We start from the raw sequence: 26,137 nt of genomic DNA, 5'->3' as shown, positions 1-26,137 counted from the left end.
AGTTAGAATATAATAGATTCATTTTATACCTGTAACCAGGTCAATGTGATATACACAAGCAACTTCCTTACTTGCAAGAGTTTTAAAGTGTGTAGAACACAGTTGGTGCAAAGAAAAATTTTCATTGAATAGGTAAGTAACTAAATAAATATGCAAATGAAGGTAGTTCTGTTAAAAAAAAGGAAATCTTTTCCTTGTCTACCTATATTTTCAATGGCTTCTTGAGTATGCATAGGAAAACCACATTTAAATATTCAAAATACATTAGTCTTGGTCGGGTGTGGTGGCTCATGCCTGTAATCCCAACACTTTGGGAGGCCGAGGCAGGCAGATCACTTGAGGTCAGGAGTTCGAGACCAGCCTGGCCAACATGGTGAAACCCCATCTCCACAAAAAATACAAAAATTAGCTGGGCATGGTGGCACATGCTGTAATACCAGCTAATCAGGAGGCTGAGGCAGGAGAATTGCTAGAACCTGGGGAAGTGGAGGCTGCAGTGAGCCGAGACCACACCACTACACTCCAGCTTGAGGGACACAGCGAGATTCTGTCTCAAAAAAAAAAAAAAAAAATAGTCTTTATAGTGATTGACTTTCTAACAAAATTCAACATGTTATGCAAAATAGCTTAAACATAAAATGTATATAAAGCCACATGCTGCAAATCATTCTTTTTCTATAGCCATTCATCCAGTTTCTACCATATATTCATTCTATCCAGTTGCCAATCGGTAACTCCTACTACTAAATTCCTGTGTGTCTTTACACAGACTTTTTTGTATATATAACTGAATATGAATATATATTTCTCCTTTACATTTCAGAAATAGCAGCATAGGGTGTACACTGTTTTTTAATAGGATTATTCCTTATGCTGGAGATGTTTCTATGCTAGTATTAGAGGTGGCTGGCTTGCCAGATATGTGATACATAGCAGGGTGATTGCTAAAGTGAAAACTAAATTTTTGCACAGAATAAAGATTCACCTTTATTGTTTCTTTTGTCAGTATCAAATTGCAAAACAATTGCTACTTCCTGAAAAATATTAATCCTTCATATATAATTTATTATTAACGAAATCATAAATGCAAAATATATGCCTCTTGTTTCAACCTGATAACATTTTTGTTAATAAATTTAAAATGCTCCTGCTTGATTTCATGTATATATGGGTGCCATGCCCTGAATATTAAAAAGAATTTGTCTACAAAAAGTAGTTAACATTAACAAAGTACCCCTAAGCATATCCTTGTTTACTTGTAATCAATAGGGTAAAACATCATATTGTTTTTTCCTCTGGTAGTGGTAGATCTGTATTTATACATCTCTACACTTAATCTCATATGAAAATTTGCTATGTTATTTATTCAAAAAGCATTTATTCATTAACCACTAAGCACTCATATTATGTAAGGGATGCAAGAGATATACAAGACAATTTCTGCTTTCCAGAAGCTCAGAGTCTAGTGGCAGACATAAGACAAATACCTGCAGAATGTTTAAATAAGTGCAGCAGACAATGCTTGCATTAGCATATATGAGCTTCTTTCCATTCTCATTGTCACCAGCCTCAGTAGGCTTTGTCCATTTCATCTAGTCTGTGGTGTTAGATTCCTACCTGAGCACTACATTTCACAATCTCCCACTTTGATCCATTGTACACGTGGCTTGCCATATGAGATAATGGCTTCAGTGATTTCACTCTTCTAACAAAAAACAAAATAAATAGAAACTCCCATGACATTAAATGTCCTCTTGATTATAGATTAAATATACCATTCTGGTTTGGGTTCCCTTTAGTCTCTTCATTTCACATTCACAGTTTACTTTTCTGCCCCCTGAAAACATGCTACAGTCTCGATTTATTTCCTTTTCCTCATGCTGTTTTTTTCTTCAAGAATCATCCAACTCTTTTCTTCAGAATTCTATCACCATGGAAAGGCAATCTGAAATGTTTTCCTATGGGATATAGTCCGTACCAAAAAGTGTGTGTGTAGACAAGACCACATTTGTGGGGGCTATCAGGAAACGATTATATAATTTACACTGAGGCATATACTTTATTTCTTTGTTATTTGTCTCCTTTGTTAAAGTCCTTGAGTAAAACTTGTATTTTTCTGGTGTTTCTTTTAATTTTAGAACTAAACTTTGTTCACAGAAAGTTCTCAGTAAATATTTATGTAATAAAATTAAAGTTATTTGAACCAAATGGTGTAGAACAGAAAATTTTAGAGAATGAACTGTTCTAGGAAGATTTTTTTGGATAAGACCTTGCACAGGCCTTTGGACCTGTGGAAAAAAGTATGACAGAGACACTGTAATGAAAATTTGTAGGAATGAGACACTTAAGACCCTTAAAAACAACAATCACAAAAGCTGCTAGTCTGATTTTCATAGAGTCTTATTTTCTACAATTATGAGATATAATTATATAATTAGCATGAAGAAGGAAAAAGCCATGGCATTTACAACAATATGATAATAAAGCAGGTCTTAATGATTCTGAGAAGAATCATTAAAAATTAAAGATACACCAGCTAGTGCTTTTCAAACTGATAGCAAAATGGTATTTTTTTCCCCAGTAAATTTTGGTCTAAATTACATTGGAGATTTGCAATTATATAAAGGTACTCTTTAAAAATCTCATAAATGGTTATTTCAAATAAAAACTTTAGTTATAAGAGTTCTTACAATTATAAAGTTATAAGAATTGTAAGAATATTTATATTTGTCATCATTGCATCATTGTCTCTTAATCTGATACATTTTTTTTTTTTTGAGACAGAGTCTCACTCTGTTGCCCAGGCTGGTGTGCAGTGGCACCATCTTGGTTCACTGTAACCTCCACCTCCCAGTTCAAATGATTCTCCTGCCTCAGCCTCCCAAATAGCTGGGACTACAGCTGTGTGCCACCATGCCCAGCTACTTTTTTATTTTTATTAGAGATGGGGCTTTACTCACCACGTTAGCCAAGCTGGTCTCAAAATCCCGACCTCAGGTGATCCACCCATCTCGGTCTCCCAGAGTGCTGGGATTACAGGCATGAGCCACCGTGCCCGGCCGATAGTCTCTTAATCCAGTATTTATTTTATTTGTTACATAAACTCTTTTATATCTGTGTCTGCATAGTTTGATTTGCCTTTGTGGGTTTCCACAGGACTTAAACAAGTGAGAGCATATACTACATTTCTTTTTATTTATTTCTTCTTATTCTCCATTTTTCTAGAAGACTCAATAATTTCTGCACGAAATTCTTAAGAATTAATGACGTGTGAATAGAAAAAGAAAGTTTCTTAATGAAATTTCCACCTACATCATTTTTTTTTCATTTTTACTAATAAGAAGATGTAACATTGCTTAACGATTTTTCAAAGGCTGAACAGAAATTTTAATTAAATACTACCCTAACCATAATATTTGGCCACATAGTCTAGAAATTCAGGTTTCATTACTATGTTCCCAAATAAAAACCCAGAAGCAATATTCTGAACAATGTGTGGTTCAGAGTTCTAGTTAAAAGAGAATGCCCTTTTTTTAGAATAATCTAAAAATACATTTTATTTTCTGCCTACTTCTTTTTATATTCAGAATTCTGAAATGAGAATGTTTGCAGATGGGACAGGTGGAATAAAGGTAGCCCCAAAGATAGGCTTGCCCTAATTCCTGGAATCTGTGAATAATATTACTTAAATGGCAAAAGGGGCTTTGTGGATGTGATTAAGATTATGGGTTTTGAGATGGGGAGATTTTCCTAGATTACCCACTGGGCCCAATACAAGGCAGTGAATGCCTGTGGCCTGTAGAATCAGGAAAATGCAAGAAAATGGGTCTCCCCAAGAGCCTGCAGAAAAGAATGCAGCCTTGTCAACCACATTCATTTTATTTAAGATCCATGTCAGATTTCTATTTTTATTTTTATTTTTTTTTTTTGAGATGGAGTCTTGCTCTGTCACCCAGGCTGGAGTGCAGTGGCTGCGATCTCGGCTCACTGCGACCTCCGCCTCCCGGGTTCAAGCAATTCTCTGGCTTCAGCCTCCCAAGTAGCTGGGATTACAGGCATGTGACACCATGTCTGGCTAATTTTTTGTATTTTTAGTAGAGACGGGGTTTCACCGTGCTGGCCAGGCTGGTCTTAAACTCTTGACCTCGTGATCCACCCACCTTGGCCTCCCGAAGTGTTGGGAATTACAGGCGCGGGCCACTGCACCTGGCCCCATGTCAGGTTTCTAATCAAACTGTAAAATGTTTGTGTAAGACTAAATTTGTGGTAATTTCTAACCAAACTGTAGAAGATTTCTAACCAAACTGTAAAATGTTTGTGTAAGCTAAATTTGTGGTAATTTTTATAACAGAAATAAAAACTAATATACAAGGCACATGGGATAGTTGAAAATAAATTTAAGTAATTTATTAATATTTACCAAACAATGAATGAATATTATTAGCAATGAGAAACTAAAGTTTCCACAAGGAACTCCTGCTTTTTTCTAAGTAGAACCAGTTTGGAAAACGTATGAATGTTAAAAAAAAAAAAATCATTGTCAATCTCCTAGTCGATTACACCAATTTTTAGATTTTATTGGCAGATTATTTACCTCTGAGCCTGAATATATGTACAGAACATACTTCACTTTCTTATGGAAATGTTTTTGCTGCAACCCTAGTACTTAGAGCATGCCAAACATATATAGGTAAATATTTGTTGAATAAATAAAAAGTAATAATAAGACTGAGGAATCAAGAGAAATGATCTAACAATTAATTGCCATCTGCATTTGTAGAATTCTAGAAGGTGTTATTTTTAAAAACAATAAAAATTAGTATTCATCATGTTTTCCCTGTGGGAATATAGGTAATAAAATGAACACAAATGTGAAATCAAAAGAGCCCCACTGTGCATTTGAAATATGATCCACTTTCAAAATTCCTTCTTTGTTCACTAATAGATATCGCAATAGAGATTATGACACAAAAATCCAACAACTAAAACTGTCATAATGCTGGAATACATATTGAACTGGCAGTATAAATTTTTAAATTAATTTATCCACATAATTTACAATGACAATATAATTATCCCACATACTGACTGTAATTAGTAAAACATTCATAACTGGAAAAACACAAAAGGAGATACTTTGAATAAAAAAAGTATGCTTATATTTTAAATAATCCCTTGTCTCTGTTCAAAACTTCCACATTCTAAACTTGTAAGTTGTGATACAACTCAAACAAAAGACGGTTAATATGTAAAAATAACCTGATGGTAAAAAATTAAATGTCCGCATTTAAAAACTAATAAACTAATGAAAATAATCTAACTTAAGAGATCACTTCTCTAATTCCACTTCTATAATTCTATACCGGACAAATAATTTTGAAAAAAAAAAAAAAAACAGATTTACAAAAAAAGAACACAATTTTTCATATAACAAAATTTATCCCTAACTGAAGTGTCTAACAGTAAGAAAATGGTTAAGTAAATGGATCCTGTATTTCAATATCATGCACTAAAACAAATATAGAATGAAAGAAAATTGGCATGAAAAAATTAAACTTAGTATGGTCTTAATATTTTAAAATATGCATAGCAAAAAGTTGGAAAGCAATATGCCAACATATTAAATATAATTGGTAGCAGTGTAGATTATTTTAATTTTATGCTATGTGTTTTTACTCTGGTTTTTAAATTTTCAATACTAAAGTTGGTATTATTTTATAATCAGAAAGTGTTTTGTAATGAAAAAGAAAAGTTTTAATGTAAACAATGATTACTTCTTGATCACTGATCATTTCATATATTGTAATTGTGTGTGAAAGCTTCTGAAGTAATGGGTTGTTTCCGATCAAACCAAGGACTTTTCCAAATAGCATCAAAGTACATTTTAGGTTTGATCTGATGAATTATCTTAAACAATGAAATCATTATTCTTAAAGAGTGAAAGAATTTCTAAAATAATGAAATTAACAAAATTACCTTAAATAATGAAAGTCAATACTAACTTTGAGGAAACTAGGTGCTGCAGATAGGATATTTATATTACAGATGAAGAGTTTAAAGGAGAAATAGCCTACCAGTTCTGCTAATTTATAAGAGCTATGTTTTTTTATTTACACAATCACTAGGGTTACCAATATATTCAGCATTAGGTGCCTGAATTATTATTAGTAGAAATGAAATCCTACCTTTGCAGGATCTTAGACATAAATTCCATAACTCTGTAAGACTTATTCCGGCAATTTGGGTAATAATTAGTCACATATCATTGTAAGTCAAATAAAAAACAATATATTGGTGGAATTACTACTTACTGTGGTAGCACAATGAATATCTTTCCATACTGTGGCTTCCCTGGAGAGATCAGAGACTTCAAACAAGTTATCAAGAATCACTTCCCCAATCATGTCATGTCTAGAAAATCTGTCAAAATCATACACACTGAAATGTAGTTTTCGGTTGCTTAGTTGATCATATGCTACAGGAAATTGAAAAGTTTCATCAAATAGAGGATTTAAAGTCTTTCTGTGCACGCGGGTCTGAAATTTCTTTTTCCTGTCTGGAAGAAGATACATCTTCACGTAAGGGTCAGAAGTTCCCGTGAAGTCTTTAGCAGGGAGATCTAAAGCTTTGATGATGTTAACAACTAGAAGTTCATTTTCATAATCATACCGGAGGGTAAAGTTAAGTTTCCCACAGATTTTGACATCTTCTTTTTGGCTGCCCTCAGAGTCAACTGATCTCTGTTTGTAGAGTTCTGGCTTTATCCTCCCAATGCTGGTAGTTGTTCCTCCTCGTTGTAAAACAGGTTCTGTGCCCATGCTAAAGTCAACACTGGAAACCTGCATTTGCCTCGGCAGGTGTCTTCGGAAGGAATTGTGGCTGAACACACACACATATACACAAAATCATTGAGGGAGATCATTTCGATGAGAATGTTATGCAGTGTCATATAAACTCTCCCCCACCCCCAGAATAGTGAAAAGATATCTATATCTACATAGATAGACACATACCTATAATCAAAGAGGTACTTTTGAAAAAATAAAGAAGTACAATATTCAAAGAGAAGTCTCCTAAAATTCCAGAACACCTGAAACACTTCAATGTTCTTTTTGTTTGTTTGTTTTGTTTTGTTTTTATTTTTTGAGACAGGGTCTTGTTCTGTCACCCCAGCTGGAGTACAGTAGTGCTATTATAGCTCACTGTAGCTTAAAACTCCTGACCTCAAGCCATCCTCTGGCCTCCGCCTCCTGAGTAGCTGGGACTACAGGCGCGTGCCACCACACCTGCCCAGTTAATTTTTAAATTTTTTGTAGAGACAGAGTCTCGCTATGTTGCCCAGGCTGGTCTTGAACTTCTGGGCTCACACAATCCTCTCACCTCAGTCTCCCAAAGTGCTGGGATAACACAAGTGAGCCACAGCACGTGGCTGGCCAATGTTAATTTTCATATGCTTTTGGAATTTTGTACTCTCAATCATAAGCACGTAATTAAAAACAATTCTAAAGAAACATGATTAGCAAAAGAATTCAAAATTCCACAGAAAATTGTGAATGTTATCTATCATCTGGGTCTATCTAGATGTAAGTATTATACAGACAAATTCATTCAGATGGCTGGTTTCTTTTCATCTGGATATTTGAGTCTCATGAATTTCACATTTTAGTGACTATAGTATTAAAATTAAAAACATGTTATAGGTCCATATTTTCTTATAATGAGTTGCTTCTAACTCTTAATCTAACTAAATGAATATTTACTTTTAAAAAGAATATATAGTTGTGGCAGCCAAAAATGAGCACATTTTCTTTTTTTCAACATGCTGTGGTCTTCAGAAACTCTAAGGATAAAAACAAGTGTAGAATTTTAGAATTTGAGCCCAACAAAACAAGTTTTTTAAAAATTCAGACTGAATTTCCTATAGTCACTATTACTACTCATCTAGTCAACATTTCCAGAATATTAAATATATAAGCTTACTAATGTCTTCTACATGTGACTTGCATTAAAGATCTGCTTCTTTTATACTTCCTCCATGCTTTCTTTCTGGCATGAACTGTGCCAACCTACCCATCTCCTCAAATCTTAGTCGCAGGTCTTTTGTTGTATTTCTTGTCAGTCTGTCCATCAGACTAATCATCAGTTCTTGGACTATAATTATTGTCTTGAATCTGATGGCTTCTCAGATAAATCCCAGCTACATAAACTTCTAGTCTTGTATCTCTAAATTTCTAAGGAAGATTTCTAAACAGATGTCTTCATTTCTCCCCAAATGCAAGCAAACTCATCATTTTCTCCCTTTTGCTTGCAAATCGGTTCTTTATCCCACAATCTCTGACAATAGCACTAATATTTTTTATCAGTCACTCATGCTTCCAAGAATGAAGTACGCTTTGAACATTCTCCCTTTACCCGTAGGGTTTACTCAGTTTTCTAAATCCTGTTGCTTTTCCTTTGAAACATCTCATATAGTTGTTCATTCCACTCCTTTTCCATTGCTATGGAGTCCAGATCCTTATCTCCATATATTTTGCTTTCTCTAGTCACCTTCAACTGGCTTTTTTTTTTCCTTCCAGCTCTGTCTTATACTTAATACCCAGTCAGTACACCCTCAGAACACTGATTTCAAAATACTTTATTCACTTCTGTTGTCTATTGCAGCAGGTCTACACCTGTTACAGCACTAAGTAATACGGATGACATTGCATGATTAATATTTGATTCACTGATGCACACATGAAGCTCGATTTCTTTTTTTTTGAAATGGGTTCTCACTCTGTCACCCAGGCTGGAGTGCAGTGACACAATCTTGGCTCACTGCAACCTCGACCTCCCAGGTTGAGGCGATTCTCCTGCCTCAGGCTCCCAAGTAGCTGAGATTAGAGGCTCCTGCCACCGCACCTGGTTAATTTTTGTATTTTTGGTAGAGATGGGGTTTCACCATGTTGGCCAGGCGGGTCTCGAACTCCTGACCTTAAGTGATCTGCCCACCTCCACCTCCCAAAGTGCTGGGATTACAGGCGTGAGAAGACTGATTTCTTTTCTTTTCTTTTTTTTGAGATGGAGTCTTGCTCTGTCGCCCAGGCTGGAGTGCAGTGGCGTGATCTTGGCTCACTGCAAGCTCCACTTCCCGGGTTCATGCCATTCTCCTCCCTCAGCCTTCCGAGTAGCTGGGACTACAGGCGCCTGCCACCACGCCCGGCTAATTTTTTGGTATTTTTAGTAGTGATGGGGTTTCACCATTTAGTAGAGATGGGGTTAGCCAGGATGGTCTCGATCTCCTGACCTCAAAGAAGAGTTTACAAATTAGTGACCATCCAGAAGTGAGATGCCTGGGCACAATACCATTTGAGAAGTAGTGACAGGAGCTGAGGATGTTGAACCTAGAAAGGAGAAGCAGTTGAAGAATAGGGTGAAGATGGATTAAGGCTAGCTGTCTTCTAATGCTCAAAGGACTGTCATGACAGCATTTAGGAATTTATGGAAGGTGCAGGAAGATAAACTTTAGCTTAATATAAAGGAACGTTTAAAATAATCTGGAGCTATCCCACACAGTGAAGTAGTGAACTTCTTCAAGCTGGAAATGTAGAACAAAGGTTAGATGCTGAAGAAAAATATTTCTGCCTCAAGTACGATTTTGGCTTCAAGTCTAGCATCTCACTTGAGGCAGGAAACATTAAGTGTTTTCTAACCTTAAGTTTATTCTGTGATTCTCTGTCATTCTATAGTCCTTCAGTAATTTTACGGGCCTAAATGTTTACAACGCAGCATCAATATTATGTGCATTAATAAAATGGAATTTGTTAAAATCAGAATTATAATCTAAAGTGTTGCCAAGTTCATTCTCTTACGTTTAAATTGCTTATTTACTTTAACTGGACTGAACTGTTGATCAGTAATTCAAAAAACAGCATAAGAAGTGCTTAGGGCTGTATTGAAACTAATTCAACCTCTCTGTATGGTCCCCTTTCATACAGATAAGGAAAACAAACCGAAATGAGCTGTGAGAGTATCAGTAGCTCTGCTTGTTTCTACTGTACTTCTCAAACATTTGTTTAAAGGACCTATAGTTCAGTACATATATTGCAAATTAAAGATTCAAACTAGTAAAGTGGTGGAAGGGTGTCACAGGTGAAAGTAAACCGCAGTGTTTTTGAAAGTTCTCGTCCTCCACATTCTGCTCAGCTTCACCCCCGGAATGAGAAGCTTTTAGTGTGCTGTCACAGAGAATTACATGGATAAAAGGAGAAAGCCTACGGAAAAATGATATTCCAATATCAGATTAGTGCTAAAGTATGCCAAAAATTAGAATATGAAAAAAAAAATGTCCAACACAATTTGGAAGAAAATTAAAAAGAATAATAAAAGATAGGAAAAATATGGAAATATACACTACAACATTTTCACAATAAAAAGTTAGGATGCCTTTGCTCTTCAGATGTTGCCAGTAAAAGCTAACATAGGAGTACTTACGATGTTGCAGGTATGGGTGTAAATTCTTTATCAATTCAACTGAGCCTCATGTAAGCCAATCAGGTACTTACTATTATGTTCCCAAATGAGGACACTGAGGCACAGAGAAGTGAGTAATGTATTCAAAGTCTTGCTGGTAAGCAGGTGCTAAAATTAAAATTTCACTGAGGCAGTCTGGGTCTAGTGGCCACACCCCTAACCACCATGCTATATATACACTGTCATATTAATGGTTATCCTATTTGATTAAATTACTTCAAAAATCAATAATTCTACTAAATAACCATATAAAATATTAAAGTATCATTTTATACGCTTTTAAATGTTTTCCACTTAAATATTATATATAACATAATTATGTAATCCACTAAGATCTAAAGTTTATTTGGTTAAGATAGCTTGATATCTTAGAGTTTTTAGAGGTGCTTTTAACTTATTTGACTTGTTACCAAAAATTGGAAGGGAGCACAAATGTTTAATTTGTAAATGAAATTATGATCAGACCATTGTGTACAAAATTCTTATCGAGTTTATGGTTATGATACATTTTATCAGAAATGACATATTTTGAAAATGACAACAAAGTAAAATTTGTGAGGTGATTTGTGGTATATCATATATTAAAAATGACTATTTTGAAATTTGACTATAATTGAAAAACCGTTACTATATAGAGAAACATACTAGAACTACTTTATCTCAAGTGAGAGAATTAGCCCCTAATTGAAACTACACTGACTTTATGACTCAATATTTTAGTTTCTGTATCTAAGTGAGTATACATGTAAAAAAGTCTTTGCTAACTTAAATCTTGAAGTGATTTGTTTCTTCAGATATATGCCACTCTAATGCATTAGGCATGACATGAAATGTATTTTGACCTTGAATCTACCCCAGATGTGAAAGATCAGGAGCTTAAATTAGGGTTAGCAAAGGTCAGAGAGAATTTATGAAAATAAAAAGAATATAAAAAGGAATATAAATGGTATATATTACCGTGAAATATTAAAAGGGTCTAGTATAATCTAGTTTGCATATTCAATATTCTTAAGATATTTAGGGTATTTTATTGAATAGAAAATCTAACATTCTTGCTAAAATCACTTTCAGTTATGCAACAAGCTTTTGATTTTTGGGAGCAAAACCCCTAAGAAGTTAATTCTTTATTTTTGTATGGATTTATTCCATCATTTCACACTCCCTTGTGCTTTTCAGTACTATAAAACTTCAATTTTCTATCCTCTGTGCCAAAATTAGTAATTTCTTCTTTATGACTCTGATTATATTTTTGTAGCTGTAAAGTCCCTTTGAGAATAAAAAAGTAGTAACATTTTTGTTCTAGTAAGTCAGTGTCCTAATTATAGGGTAAATAGCACATATTCTAAGTCACAGTTTAGCTAGTCAGTTAAGACAAGCTTTAATTATTACAATGTTAAACTATTGCCATGACAACACAGATCTTCTTTTTCTTCTGGCTTTTTTTTTTCTCTTTTAGAATGACAGTGATTAGTGGCTATATAGTCTTAACACAAATATCCAACCAATCACAGTTCAAGTCATTTGACTGTTACTAACCCCATTCTTATCCTTCAAATCTAGTATTAGGTTGGTGCAAAAGTAATTGTATTTTTTGCTGTTGAAAGTAATGGTAAAAACCGCAATTACTTTTGCACCAACCTGCAGCTGCGGGTCCTGACTGTTAGAAGGAAAACTAACAAACAGAAAGGACATCCACACCAAAACCCGATCTGTACGTCACCATCATCAAAGACCAAAGGTAGATAAAACCACAAAGATGGGGAAAAAACAGAGAAGAAAAGCTGAAAATTCTAAAAATCAGAGCACCTCTCCCCCTCCAAAGGAATGCAGCTCCTTGCCAGCAACACAACAAAGCTGGATGGAGAAAGATTTGGACGAGTTGAGAGAAGAAGGCTTCAGACGATCAAACTTCTCCGAGCTAAAGGAGGAAGTTCGAACCCATCGCAAAGAAACTAAAAACCTTGGAAAAAGATTAGACGAATGGCTAATTAGAATAACCAGTGTAGAGAAGTCCTTAAATGACCTGATGGAGCTGAAAACCAAGGCATGAGAACTACGTGACGAATGCACAAGCCTCAGTAGCCGATGTGATCAACTGGAAGAAAGGGTATCAGTGATTGAAGATCAAACTGATGAAATGAAGCGAGAAGAGAAGTTTAGAGAAAAAAGAGTAAAAAGAAATGAACAAAGCCTCCAAGAAATACGGGACTATGTGAAAAGACCAAATCTACATCTGACTGGTGTACCTGAAAGTGACGCGGACAATGGAACCAAGTTGGAAAACACTCTGCAGGATATTATCCAGGAGAACTTCCCCAATCTAGCAAGGCAGGCCAACATTCAGATTCAGGAAATACAGAGAACGCCACGAAGATACTCCTTGAGAAGAGCAAGTCCAAGACACATAATTGTCAGATTCACCAAAGTTGAAATGAAGGAAAAAATGTTAAGGGCAGCCAGAGAGAAAGGTTGGGTTACCCACAAAGGGAAGCCCATCAGACTAACAGTGGATCTCTCGGCAGAAACTCTACATGCCAGAAGAGAGTGGGGGCCAATCTTCAACATTCTTAAAGAAAAGAATTTTCAACCCAGAATTTCATATCCAGCCAAACTAAGCTTCATAAGTGAAGGAGAAACAACATACTTTACAGACAAGCAAATGCTGAGAGATTTTGTCACCACCAGGCCTGCCCTGCAAGAGCTCCTGAAGGAAGGACTAAACATGGAGAGGAACAACCGGTACCAGCCACTGCAAAAACATGCCAAATTGTAAAGACCTTCAAGGCTAGGAAGAAACTGCGTCAACTAACGAGCAAAATAACCAGCTAACATCATAATAACAGGATCAAATTCACACGTAACAATATTAATCTTAAATGTAAATGGGCTAAATGCTCCAATTAAAATACACAGACTGGCTAATTGGATAGAGTCAAGACCCATCAGTGTGCTGTATTCAGGAGACCCATCTCACGTGCAGAGACACACATAGGCTCAAAATAAAGGGATGGAGGAAGATCTACCAAGCAAATGGAAAACAAAAAAAGGCAGGGGTTGCAATCCTAGTCTCTGATAAAACAGACTTTAAACCAACAAAGATCAAAAGAGACAAAGAAGGCCATTACATAATGGTAAAGGGATCAATTCAACAAGAAGAGCTAATTATCTTAAATATATATGCACCCAATACAGGAGCACCCAGATTCATAAAGCAAGTCCTTAGAGACATACAAAGAGACTTAGACTCCCACACAATAATAATGGGAGACTTTAACACCCCACTGTCAACATCAGACAGATCACCGAGACAGAAAGTTAACAAGGATATCCAGGAATTGAACTCAGCTCTGCACTAAGTGGACCTAATAGACATCTACAGAACTCTCCACCCCAAATAAACAGAATATACATTCTTAGCACCACATTGCACTTATTCCAAAACTGACCACATAGTTGGAAGTAAAGCACTCCTCAGCAAATGTAAAAGAACAGAAATTATAACAAACTGTCTCTCAGACCACAGTGCAATCAAACTAGAACTCAGGATTAAGAAACTCACTCAACGCCCCTCAACTACATGGAAACTGAACAACCTGCTCCTGAATGACTACTGGGTGCATAACGAAATGAAGGCAGAAATAAAGATGTTCTTTGAAACCAGTGAGAACAAAGACAACATACCAGAATCTCTGGGACACATTTAAAGCAATGTGTAGAGGGAAATTTATAGCACTAAATGCCCACAAGAGAAAGCAGGGAAGATCTAAAATTGACACCCTAATGTCACCATCTTATTCTTCAAAGCTAGCACTGTCCAAGCACTCTACCAGAGAAAGCAAAACTTTCCCCATCTAACCTGGAACACTGAGGGTAGCTAGACATAATCAACATTAGTTGATGGCACTGGAATATAATGTATTAATATGGTCACTTTCAAATATTTACTACAAATAGATCCTTTCCTTCCAATAAAATCTGAAGCCAGAAGTCGACTATGTAAAAAGATGGAGCTGCTGTGGTTGACATGTGGTTAGAGTCCTGGAAACTCACTGGAATACGAGCAAATTCTTCCCACCTATCAGAAGAAAGTGTTTAAAGACCTTTACAAAGAGATGAGGTGGAAAAAATGTCGGACTAGAATCTAACTACAGTTTGGTTCCAGCTTCCCTACGTAGTGAGGACAAATTTAGGCACGTCACTTAACTTGTTTGAGCTTTATTTTTCTCATTTATAAAATGGTTCTTTTACAGTTTTTGAGAAGATTAAATGATATATTATATGACTTTCCCGACTATCACTTTTCATATTAATATTAGTTATTACTATTATAATTCAGGACACAAGGAACTGAAGTGCAAATGCCATAATGGTTTTGACAAGCTCAAATCTAGGCTTCCTGGGGACGCAGAGACAGCTGAAAGTCATTTCTATGTGAGCATGTCGTGGACCACCTCCCTGGGCTAAAGAGACCCCCTGACTTCACATCTCAGCATCTAATGGGAAACCTATACCCTTTTGCTCTAATTTGCAATGTCTTTACTATCTATTAAATTAACCTTAGATATAGCTTAAGAAATCACAGAAGGAAAGTAAAAATATCTTTAGCAGCTTTCTATTTATTTAATAAATAATTAAATGTTTAAAAGAAATTTATCTCTATTTTAATATTAAAATCTGCATCAGAAACTCTCATCATATATTCAGTTAGATCGCCATTTCATAAACAGGCTTGAATAGCAAGACTACATCACGTTTCCGGTAAACAAAGTTTTTATTCTGTTTCCTATTTTCTCCCGTTCAATTTGAAACAAAGACAAGAGTGATTCATTACACAAATATCTGAGCATATACCATGCAAAAAACCATAGGGAGAGTGAACTGAATAAAATGCCACAGTGGATTTTTTAAAATAATCCATTGACCTCTATATTCTTAATCCCTTTTTGGAATGTTTCTCACCTTATTACCTGGTAGAAATCTGGCTCTTCCCCAAGGACATCATTTCGTATGTGTTCCTCTCACATGGTGGCTGTTATTTCCATGGCCCTTATTCCACCAGCTTGCCAGTGAAGTAACTGTTTTCTCTTGACCCCCATTACCACTTCACACCATTCTCTTTTATTTGTTGTTGTTGAGAGAGAGTCTCACTCTGTCACCCAGGCCGGAGTGCAGTGGTGTGATCTCAGCTTACAGCAACCTCCTCCTCCCTGGTTCAAGCAATTCCCCTGCCTTAGCCTCCCGAGTAGCTGGGATTATAGGAGTGTGCCACCACGCCCCGCTAATTTTTTTGTATTTTTAGTAGAGACGGGGTTTCACTATGTTGGCCAAACTGGCCTCCAACTCCTGACCTTAGGCAATCCATCTGCCTCAGCCTCCCAAAGTGCTGAGATTACAAGTGTGAGCCACCACACCCGGCACGCACCATTCTCTTTTAAGCTACCACACCCATCTCTGAAGCTCAAGTCAAGAAATCACACTTTCATTACCACTTACTGCTAGTGATTTATTGATATCGAAAACCCTTTCTATAAAGTCTTCATTATCTTAGTCTTCTGGTTCATGAGCATTCTCTTTTATAATGTTTCTGCTGTAATTCCGACAATCTAAGTGCTTCTTCCAACCCTTTGGCCTCTAGGTTCAGTGACCTCCTCTCTTCCAATGATGTTCTCTACTTAACCTCAGTCAGTATCATGTAAATAGCCAGATTTTGTCATCATCAACTGCAAGCTGTCCACAACCACAATTTCAGGCATGCTTCCCTCTGATCAACACTTCCTACCTTTTCAGGTTCCTTTAAGATAGAAGAAATAATGGTATGCTCTTGTGCTGAGGATACTAATAAAATAGAGAGGGAGAATTAATAATGCAAGCATCAGAGAGGAGGATTCTTAAAGTGACAGGAGGTAAAATGGGATCTAACATGAAAGTGGAGGGATTCGTTATAGACAGGAGCATTAATAGTTAATGTACTATCCATCAGGAAGGCAAATATATGGGATAGATCCTGGTAAGAGGGTTGATGATGCAGTGGGAGCCTGTGGAAGGTTTCTGCCCTTTGCTTCAATTATCTTAGTAAAATGGGAAGTAAGGTCATTAATTAAAACTGAGAAGAGGAAGAAGGTGATAGAAGTTTGAAAAAAAAGCGAGAAGGTATAAAATGGTGTGGTTTGAATGCCCCCTCCAAAACTCACGTCGAAACTTAATCCCTGATGTGGCAGTATTGAGAGGCAGAGCCTGTACTGTAATACATGACTAGGGCATAAGGGCTCTGCCCTCACGAATGGATTAAATCCATTCATGAATCAATGGATTAATGAGTTAATAGATTTGCGGATGATCACGGGAGTGGAGCTGCTGGCTTTATAAGAAGAGGAAGAGAGAGCTGAGCTAGCATATTAGCATACTCTGCCCCTTTGCCTCGAGATGTTCTGCACCACCTTGGGACTCTGCAGAGTCCTCACCGGGAAGAAGACCCTTGCCAGATGTGGCCCCTCAACCAGGGACTTCAAAGCTTTTCTAACTGTAAGAAATAAATTCATTTTCCTTATAAATTATCCAGCTTCTGGTATTCTGCTATGAGCAACAGAAAATGTATCAACACAATAGTCTTGTGACTCTCAAAAGATTGAGAGGGGAAACAGATTGCTGTGCAGCATTAGCTAGCTAAATGAGGAATGTGGTCATGAATTTCAAGTGGGTCCATGAGAGTTGTTTATGTTTTTTCCAGTCATATTCATTTGCACATGTGCAAGTGTAGAGATGACAGAGCAATGAATTCAGCTAGGGCTGTGGTTTTGCCCTGCAAATACAAAAATAGAAAGCAACAAGAGAATTGAGGATGTACACAAGAGAGTGGCTCTGATTGACCATGGAATTGAAACTGATAAAGAAGGAAAAGAAAATAGTATCAAAGATATAGGAATTATGACATAGTGACAGAATCTATGGATTGGAGGTTTTGGTGAGCTGGAAGGGTTGTCTGAATTGGGATGTAAAGTTAAAAGAACTTTCTATTCACCCTACTTTCTCTGTGCTGCTCTGTTTCTCTAACATGTTTGCAGCAAAACTCTTTGAAAGAGTTGAGGACAGTATATTCGCTGTTCAAATTCTATTTAAACTTACTCTAATCAGCTTTTCGTATACTGTACCACAATTGCTCTTGAAAATGTGAACAATGTCTCCCCCACATTGCTAAATTCAAACAGGTCCATTCACAATCCTCATCCCACCCGGCCTTAGCACACTCCCCTGACAGCTACTCCCTCCTGGGAGCTTACTTACTCTCCTCACTTGGCTTCCAGGTTCTGCCCTCCCGGCTTCCCTCCTACTTTACTAGCCTCTACTTCTCAGTCCACTTGGCTGTTCCTAACCTCTCAACACTCAGAAATGTATCCTTTTTCTTCTTTTTCCCATCTACTCTCAACTATTTGGTGATATCATCTCCTGGCTTAGGACGTAATCTACAAGCTGAGGATCCCAAATTTATATATGCATCACAGATCCACTTCAGAGTTCCAGAGTCATTACCTAGTTGCCCACTGAACTTGTCCACTTAGATTTTTAATAGAATCCTTAAATACCACAGCTCCAGATCTCCTCTTCTTGCCTCTCTAACTCACTCCATTCACAGCCTCATTGTCTCAACTTGATTTTCCCAGATGCTCAGTCCAAAATCTTCAAGTCATTTTTGACTCTTCTTATTTCACTCACATGCCCCAGCTCATCTATCAGGATAGTCTGTTTCTTATACCCTCAGAATATATCCAGTCAGTTCTCATGAACATGATAAACTACCACTTCCCTGGTCTGAAACACCATCACCTCTGGCCTGGATGAGACCTTCCTTAGTAGACTTTCTGCTTCTATCCTTGTGCCTTCCTCAATGTCTATTTTCAATACAGCAGGCAGAATCATCTTTTAAAAACAGGTCATGCCACTCTTTTGACTTAAAACCCTCTAGTGGCTTCCCATATTACTCAGAGTAAAAGCCAAATATAATGTAGCCCCCTCTACCTCTGCTTTTTCTCCTAGATTTCTCTTAGTGGGAACATGTATCACAGGTTCTAGCTTCAGGGCCTTTGCAGCACCTGCCTCCTCTACATGAAAAGCCCTCCCAGACTCCTCAAGGCCCACCTCTCTACCACTTTGAGTCTTTGCACAATTTACCTTCTCAGCAAGATCTGTCCTGACTACAATGTTTAAAATTGCAACACTGCCTCCCATTCAGACTTTCCAATCCCTTTATTTTGTGCTATTATTTTCCATGGGACTTATTACCTTGTAATACATCATATAACTTATAAGAATGTGTGTGTGTGGGGGGGCTTTTGACAGTTTTGTGCCAAATTTGTATCAAATTTCAAGAAAAATGTCTATGACATGTGTTCAATAAATATTGTTGAATAAAGAAAATATTTTCTCTGAAAAATTTGGCCATGTGACTAAATAGCAATTGAATAATAATAATAAAAGCTAGAGAAACAACTAGTTTTCTTCTCAATTATTTAAAGGGATGGCTAAAATCCATTCAGTAATGTACCTTTATTCTGTTCAAAGAATCTACAGGCAATTGGTTCTTTAATAAATTTAATGAAATAAATGTTCAGTTATTCTGAACTTAAAATCTTCAGATTATGAGAACAACATACTGCCTACTGTGCTAAGGAGGCAATTCAGTTATTCTCAAAATACTTACCTTGACTTCTCTCCATGTTTAAAAAAAGATATAAGATATAAACATCATAAAAAGAGATGATAAGCAATTGCTTTTGATCTAGCATATATTTAAATGAATGTATACGAAGTAATTAGCTTGGAAAATGCTTCTTCATAGCTTTTGATCTACAGATAACGTTCTGAGAACATAACATTATATTACAAGAAAAGAAGTAAATATAGACTGAAGACTTAAACATTAAAAAATTCTCAATAACAACTGGTCAAAATAATAAATCCAAGAACTTATTTTTTAGTATTACTTGATTCCTAGAAGGTCATTTGACCATAATTCTAGCTCTGGATTTCTATGCTCAGTGTGCAATTTTATGCCTTCCCTTACTTTTTAATATGTTTCTGACTCTCATGCGCTTACCTCCCGGTGAGCTCAGCTAGGTTTTGGAGAAAAATAGTCATAGCTCTACAACCGGGTTCATGTACCACTCTTGATGACCCTTCATCTGTGCCTCCACATCTCCTTGACCTTACTGCAAATAGTGTATTGAAATTACCTGTTTTCAGATTTGTCTTTCACTCTCCAAGACTTTCTTCTAAATTGTGGTCTTCATCATGGCAGAGAGTAAGTATTATTCATCTTTTAATGTGTTTCATCATAAACATTTGCTAGGAACTAAGAAAATGTCTGTTGGAGTTTGTATGAAAATAATTTACCCTAAGATTCCTGTGACTAATAAAATCAAACTTCCCTAGCATTTATTCATATTATATAGAAGACTAGGAGGCTGAGGTGAGAGGATTACTGGAGGCCAGGAATTCAAGACCAGCTTAGGCAACATTTTGAGACCTCATCTCTAGAAAAAAATAATAATAATTAGCCGGGCCTGATGGTGTGTGCCTGTAGGTCCTGGCAACTTGGGAGGCTGAGGCAGGAGGACTGCTTGAACCTAGGAGCTCAAGGCTTCAGAGAGGTGTGATCATGCCACTGCACTCCTGCCTGGGCAACAGAGTGAGACCCTGTATCAAAACAACAACAACAACAACAGCAAAAAAGAACCAAATCAGTGTTTGTGTATAAGACAATATTTATAACTGCCAGAAAAGAAACTTCAAATTTCAATCATTTTCTAAGGATGTGACTCTGGCCTTAGTTCCAAGAGTCATGTCTTTTCAGAAAAGAAGCAAGTGTGTACACCTAATACATTTCCTTCATGAAGGGAATTATTTAACCACCTCAAGTTCCTGCAAAGCATGTTTTATGACCTTCTATTTCAGGGAGAGAGATCTCAAGTCTTTCCTTTGTTCTGGGCAAGTGTTGCTCCTTGGTACCCTAGCTAGCCATGTATCTTTTAAACTCCCCCTTTTTATAATATCTCATTTTTCATTCCTTACAGTGTTTTAGCATAGATAATTTCAATTTTTGCTATCTTTTCAGAGAAATTTAATTTTTTAAAAACATTCTTACAGTAAACTATGGAATCTCATTTTATGTATTTTTACATAATTCTTCATTTTTCTTACAATAATGCACATTAAGCATTCTTTTGGATACTATGCATGATGATTTTAAGCATTACTCTTCTAATCAACCATAGCTAATTGTAAATATTGTAAATTCATCAGCACATGTGAGTCAGTGATTTCTTCCCATGTACATTTTCCTGCTTTTGTTTCATGTTCAATTTGTTCTGCTATTATGGTTCCTAATTATTTTCAATAGGTACTTACAGTCCTAAAGGTGATAAATCTACATAATTCCTCATCCTCAACAAATTATTTTGCCAGTTACTATTCACCTTGTCTTTACACCATTAATAAATGCAAAGAAAATTGGTTCTCATACTCATCTCTGTGAGAATACTATCGTTAACCTCTTTCTAATAGGAACACAGTATTATCTCACCACTCATCATCTCGTGCGGCTTTTAAAGATGATGTATTTAAAAGGCAAAACGAAGTGGAGGATGATCAATCAATCAAAAGCATTCAATTGACACTTATGTGCCTACACGGTGGTGGAATAGGAGGGCATAAAAGTGGGTTACACACCCCTAGATGCTGAAAATTTAGCATCTAGTTTGGAAACAGCTGGAGCTCAATATTAAGATACAAAATAATTGCTAGATTGTAATAACAGCTTTAAATTATAAAGGATAATAGTTAATAATTGGGCAGAGAAAGTGGACTCTCAGATGCATTTTCCTTAAAGATCTCACAGTACATAAAAACGAGGTTGTTATTCCATGCAAGGAAAGCAGCATGAACAAAAGCACAGAGGCAAAGAGAGTCAAGTCTTTAGGAGGATGGTAAAAAGACCAAGCACCCTTCTAGTGAGCAACCATGGAAGATCGCAGGATAAACAAGATGAGGTCATTGAATTCATTTATTGATTCTTTCAATTCAGTAAGTTCACTTTGAGTTCCTACAGTGCTTTGTTAAGGCATCAAAAAGCAATATAGAAGTGAATACAGCAGACTTTCTGCCTAAGAAAGCAGCACAGAACTCTGCATGTGGGGGTATATGGAACAAAAATGCTAATGGTAGCTTGGCATAATCATAGTATAACAGCTTTAATGACTTTTAAAAGATTTGGACTAGACATGGAATTACTGAAGTGCCACTTAATATTTTTTTTACAAGGGATCTTATATTTTCCTTTACACATTTTCTTATGTTGCTTTTTGTTGTTGTTTTCTATTTCCTGAGTTTTATTACACTTGAACACAATAAAAAGTAATCACAAAGTAGATGTCTTCTCCTACAGTCTGTCTTATAAAGTGTTGCCAAGTGAATTATCCTAAAACATATAACACTTATCCACAGAACTCCTCTGCTACAAATATTTTATTTTGATGAGAGACTCTCAACATATTGGCCATGATTTCAAGGTTTCACTATACTTCAATTTCAGCTGATTTTATCTTCCATTATTCCTTCACTTTACTCTATTTTTTTATCAAAGTACCTTATCTGCTGTTTTCTTAGCAAAATTTCCTACTCTATGATTTTTCACGTAAAATATTTCCATCTAGGATGCACATCCTCTCCCAATTGCCACTTATCTAAATTTCCAGTTTCCTTCAACTCAGCTTAATGGCTCTTCTCCATGCCTTAGCTGGAAATAATGTCCCAATATTCTGAATTCCACATTCTCCATCACATAGCTGGCACTTGTAATTCCTTATATTGGTATTACATGTATTGTCTCCACATTATATTATAAATTTACAGAAATTTTCACAGATCCTTAGTTTTCAGAGTGGAAAGAGTGAAGGATACATTGACTATCCCCAGGATTAAATATATGTTGAATAAGGTTATTGGATGAATAAACAATCAATCAAGATGATGCTTGAAGAATATTAGTAATGAAGAAATACACAAATGCCAGCTGGGTTGTTTGGTTGCCTGGCAGGCTGATAGGGCAAAATGTCCAGGTATTTGAAGAAGGAGATGAGAACTTGAAAAATGTGGGAGTTTCCAGCAATGCTGCCAACTTCTAGGCCCATCAAGATGCTATTTAAATATAGAGACAAGTAAAACTTGAAACACTACGATGTCTGAGCCAAATGATAAAGGAGTCCCAACAGACTGGAGCTGGGGCATACTAATAAGGTGAGCAAACAAAGTATTAAATTCAGTGTGTGTGTGTGTGTGTGTGTGCATCTGTGTGTTGTGTGTGTGTGTGTGCGTGCCTGTGCATGTAGGTTTGATTTTGCTATATCTCAGTGAAAAGCTGGCATTTGAGCAGAATAATTTGACTTATAATAATGTACCCTTGATCTCTGTGTTCATGTGGGATACATAATGAACTCAGCAATTTCCTCTTCCTCTCTCTATAAAGGTAATTTCTAGTATGATGAAGTAATTAATGTAGATAAGGGTTTTGAGAACTAGAAATAATCATGTTTCCTGCAAGGAATTCATCCCAAGGCTAAACAAGTTCAAATAATGACTCTAGTCATTCATAATATTCATATACAGTTCCAGATTTTTAATTGACTGGATGAACAGGAAGATGCTCTTATTCTCCAGCCTCCAAACTACCTGTCCTAAGCATACTTTGTAACCAACATATTTAATTGCAGGAAAACTTCATCCCCTTGGCGTTTATGCTTAACATGTGTTCATCCATCTGGATAAATTTGAATTCTTACTCTTCCCAGGTGCATGACTTCAGGCAAATTTTTAAATCTCTCTGGGTTTCAGTTAACTCACATGTAATGGGGATAATTAATAATACTTACTCCATGCAGGTTGGTGAAGGATTATCAGGAAGGGTGCCTTGACAAATAGTGACAAAATTGCAAGTGCTCAAAATTCTTTTCTTCTTCTCTCCCCAACCACCCATATAAACAATGAAAGTCAGAGGCAGGTGAAATGATATCAAAGTTCTAGCAAAACTCTGAATGTGTGTTGCAGTTTTTCCTCTTACAAAATATCAGATATATACAATCTGATTTTTATGATTTTAAGGTTGAAATTTTTATGTTTCTCTGATTTGTTCAATTTCACATAATTACTGAGAAATCCATAGGCAGCAAAAAGAAGTCTTTGCTCCCGTGTTTTCATTCTCCTCTAGCTAGGGATAATCAAATATGTGGTCTCTTTATATTCAACAGATAATATTTTGGAGATAGTATTTTGCTTTTCTGAGGTTCCAAAAAAACATTGATTACCTGAATTTGTCTTCATTGAGTATCCTCATATAATCTGTACATATCAACTAAAGAGTCGAATGATTCTGAATGCTAAGCTAATATATATTCACAGTGGTTAGTATTTTTAAAATGTTTTGCAGATTAACTGAAGAGTTTTACCTTGAAATTTCTGAGTGTCTTAAGTCTTCGTGGCTATAAGATATCATATGTGGCCAAAGTTTTCTGGGATGGTAGTGATAATCAAGTAAAGACATGAGGTAATTTTAAAGCAGTTTTCCCCTATAAGTATAGTGAGACCAATGGCTTGGAAAAAAGGAAGTTCCTTCCAAAGACATTTTTTCCCCTATTTGTAAAACATGTAAAAAAAGTGGTTTATTGGACAATTATTTTATAGTTCAATAAATATATATAATTCAATAAATATATATATAGTTCAATAAATATAAAAATTAACATGGATATTTACTGAGTTCCATTACATAAAGATCATAAATAAAAAAATTTAAAATGAGCCTAAATGTCATTGCTCAGGAAAACTTGTCAAAATAAAAACAAAATACGAGGCATTCCTTAGTTATAAAATTTAAGTAGCACAGAAAACTGTAACATGAAAAAGACACTTCCATCCATCCTCCTTATCTCCAAGTTCCTTATCTCAAAGGTAATAATTATTCTTACTTATCCCTCTGGAATACATTGAAGTAAGACGTGGATTTATTTGTAGGTATAATTCTCCTGTTTACACAAAATGCATATTGAATAGCCTTTCAATTCTAGTAGCCAATATGACCCAGTTTTTCAATTTGATCGATTTCTAAACCCTTAAAAGTATTACCATATTGGAAAACATGGATGCATCTTCGGTTTAGAGAGATAAAAAGGTAAGATTAGGAAGTCAATCAGTTTGCACGAAATAGCAGTTACCTCTCAATAAGAGACCATCGATTTTACCCTGCCCCAGAATAAAACTAGTTGCTACTTTTGGCAACCCGAGAAAAACTGCTATCACGCAATTTGTTTTAAGAACTGATGCCTATACTTAGCAGAAAAAAATGCCTCTTTACAGGAATCATTTCTTCCTTTACAGTTAATACAATTAGAATATACTGTGGTTAATAATTTTCAACAAAGTTTTGTTGATTTTCCCAGGCTGAGTTAAAATGTATTTCCTTAAGGAAGTCCTCGTCTTCCTCCCTTTTATGTACATTCCTCCATATGCACATGATATTTGGCCTCTTGTGGAACTTATAATTTGCCCAGTGTAAGAATCTGGTCTACATGAGCTCAAACACACAATGAAGTTTCATGTTTTTGGTAGATGTGCTAAACAGTTGCAGACTAAATATGAATCTGTTAGTTGTGATTGTGAAATTCTAGATGATTTCTGATTGTGTAGAGCCTCCACGATATGCATCTCAAATGGCTTTCTATTTTTTAATTTATTTTTATTTTTTATTTTTAGAAATATGTTTTTAATTTTTTTATTATTGTACTTTAAGTTTTAGGGTACATGTGCACGATGTGCAGGTTTGTTACATATGTATCCATGTGCCATGTTGGTGTGCTGCACCCATTAACTCGTCATTTAGCATTAAGTGTATCTTCTAATGCTGTCCCTCCCCCCTCCCCTCACCCCACAACAGTCCCCGGAGTGTGATGTTCCCCTTCCTGTGTCCATGTGTTCAATTCCCACCTATGAGTGAAAACATGCGGTGTTTGGTTTTTTGTCCTTGCGATAGTTTACTGAGAATGATGATTTCCAGTTTCATCCACGTCCCTACAAAGGACATGAACTCATCATTTTTTATGGCTGCATAGTATTCCATGGTGTATATGTGCCACATTTTCTTAATCCAGTCTATCGTTGTTGGACATTTGGGTTGGTTCCAACTCTTTGCTATTGTGAATAGTGCCGCAATAAACATATGTGTGCATGTGTCTTTATAGCAGCATGATTTATAGTCCTTTGGGTATATACCCAGTAATGGGATGGCTGGGTCAAATGGTATTTCTAGTTCTAGATCCCTGAGGAATCGCCACACTGACTTCCACAATGGTTGAACTAGTTTACAGTCCCACCAACAGTGTAAAAGTGTTCCTATTTCTCCACATCCTCTCCAGTACCTGTTGTTTCCTGACTTTTTAATGATGGCCATTCTTAATATTTATTGGTTGAATCAAATTAAGTTGGAAGACTACAGGTAGCAGCTATCAACTAATGACATTTCAATGGAAAGAGTTTAATAATAATCTGTAGTTACACGATTTTACTGAGACCTCACATTCTGCTA

General features: G+C 36.1%; 1 protein-coding gene across 2 annotated transcripts in view; it reads right to left on the bottom strand.

Moving 5' to 3' along the window:
* SYT10 (synaptotagmin 10) overlaps nucleotides 1-26,137 on the bottom strand; it is a 68,465-nt gene that overhangs the window by 29,561 nt on the left and 12,767 nt on the right. For both annotated transcript variants that reach the window (XM_055276969.2, XM_063639213.1), the window contains exon 3: nucleotides 6,312-6,879. In XM_055276969.2, coding sequence (XP_055132944.1) covers nucleotides 6,312-6,879 — 568 coding nt within the window. The remainder of the gene's footprint in view (nucleotides 1-6,311; nucleotides 6,880-26,137) is intronic.

Source organism: Symphalangus syndactylus, chromosome 5 (assembly GCF_028878055.3).
Source record: "Symphalangus syndactylus isolate Jambi chromosome 5, NHGRI_mSymSyn1-v2.1_pri, whole genome shotgun sequence".
In the NCBI taxonomy this organism is placed as follows: domain Eukaryota; kingdom Metazoa; phylum Chordata; class Mammalia; order Primates; family Hylobatidae; genus Symphalangus; species Symphalangus syndactylus.
Note: the sequence above shows the minus strand (reverse complement) of the source record. Positions and strands in the feature narration are given on the sequence as shown.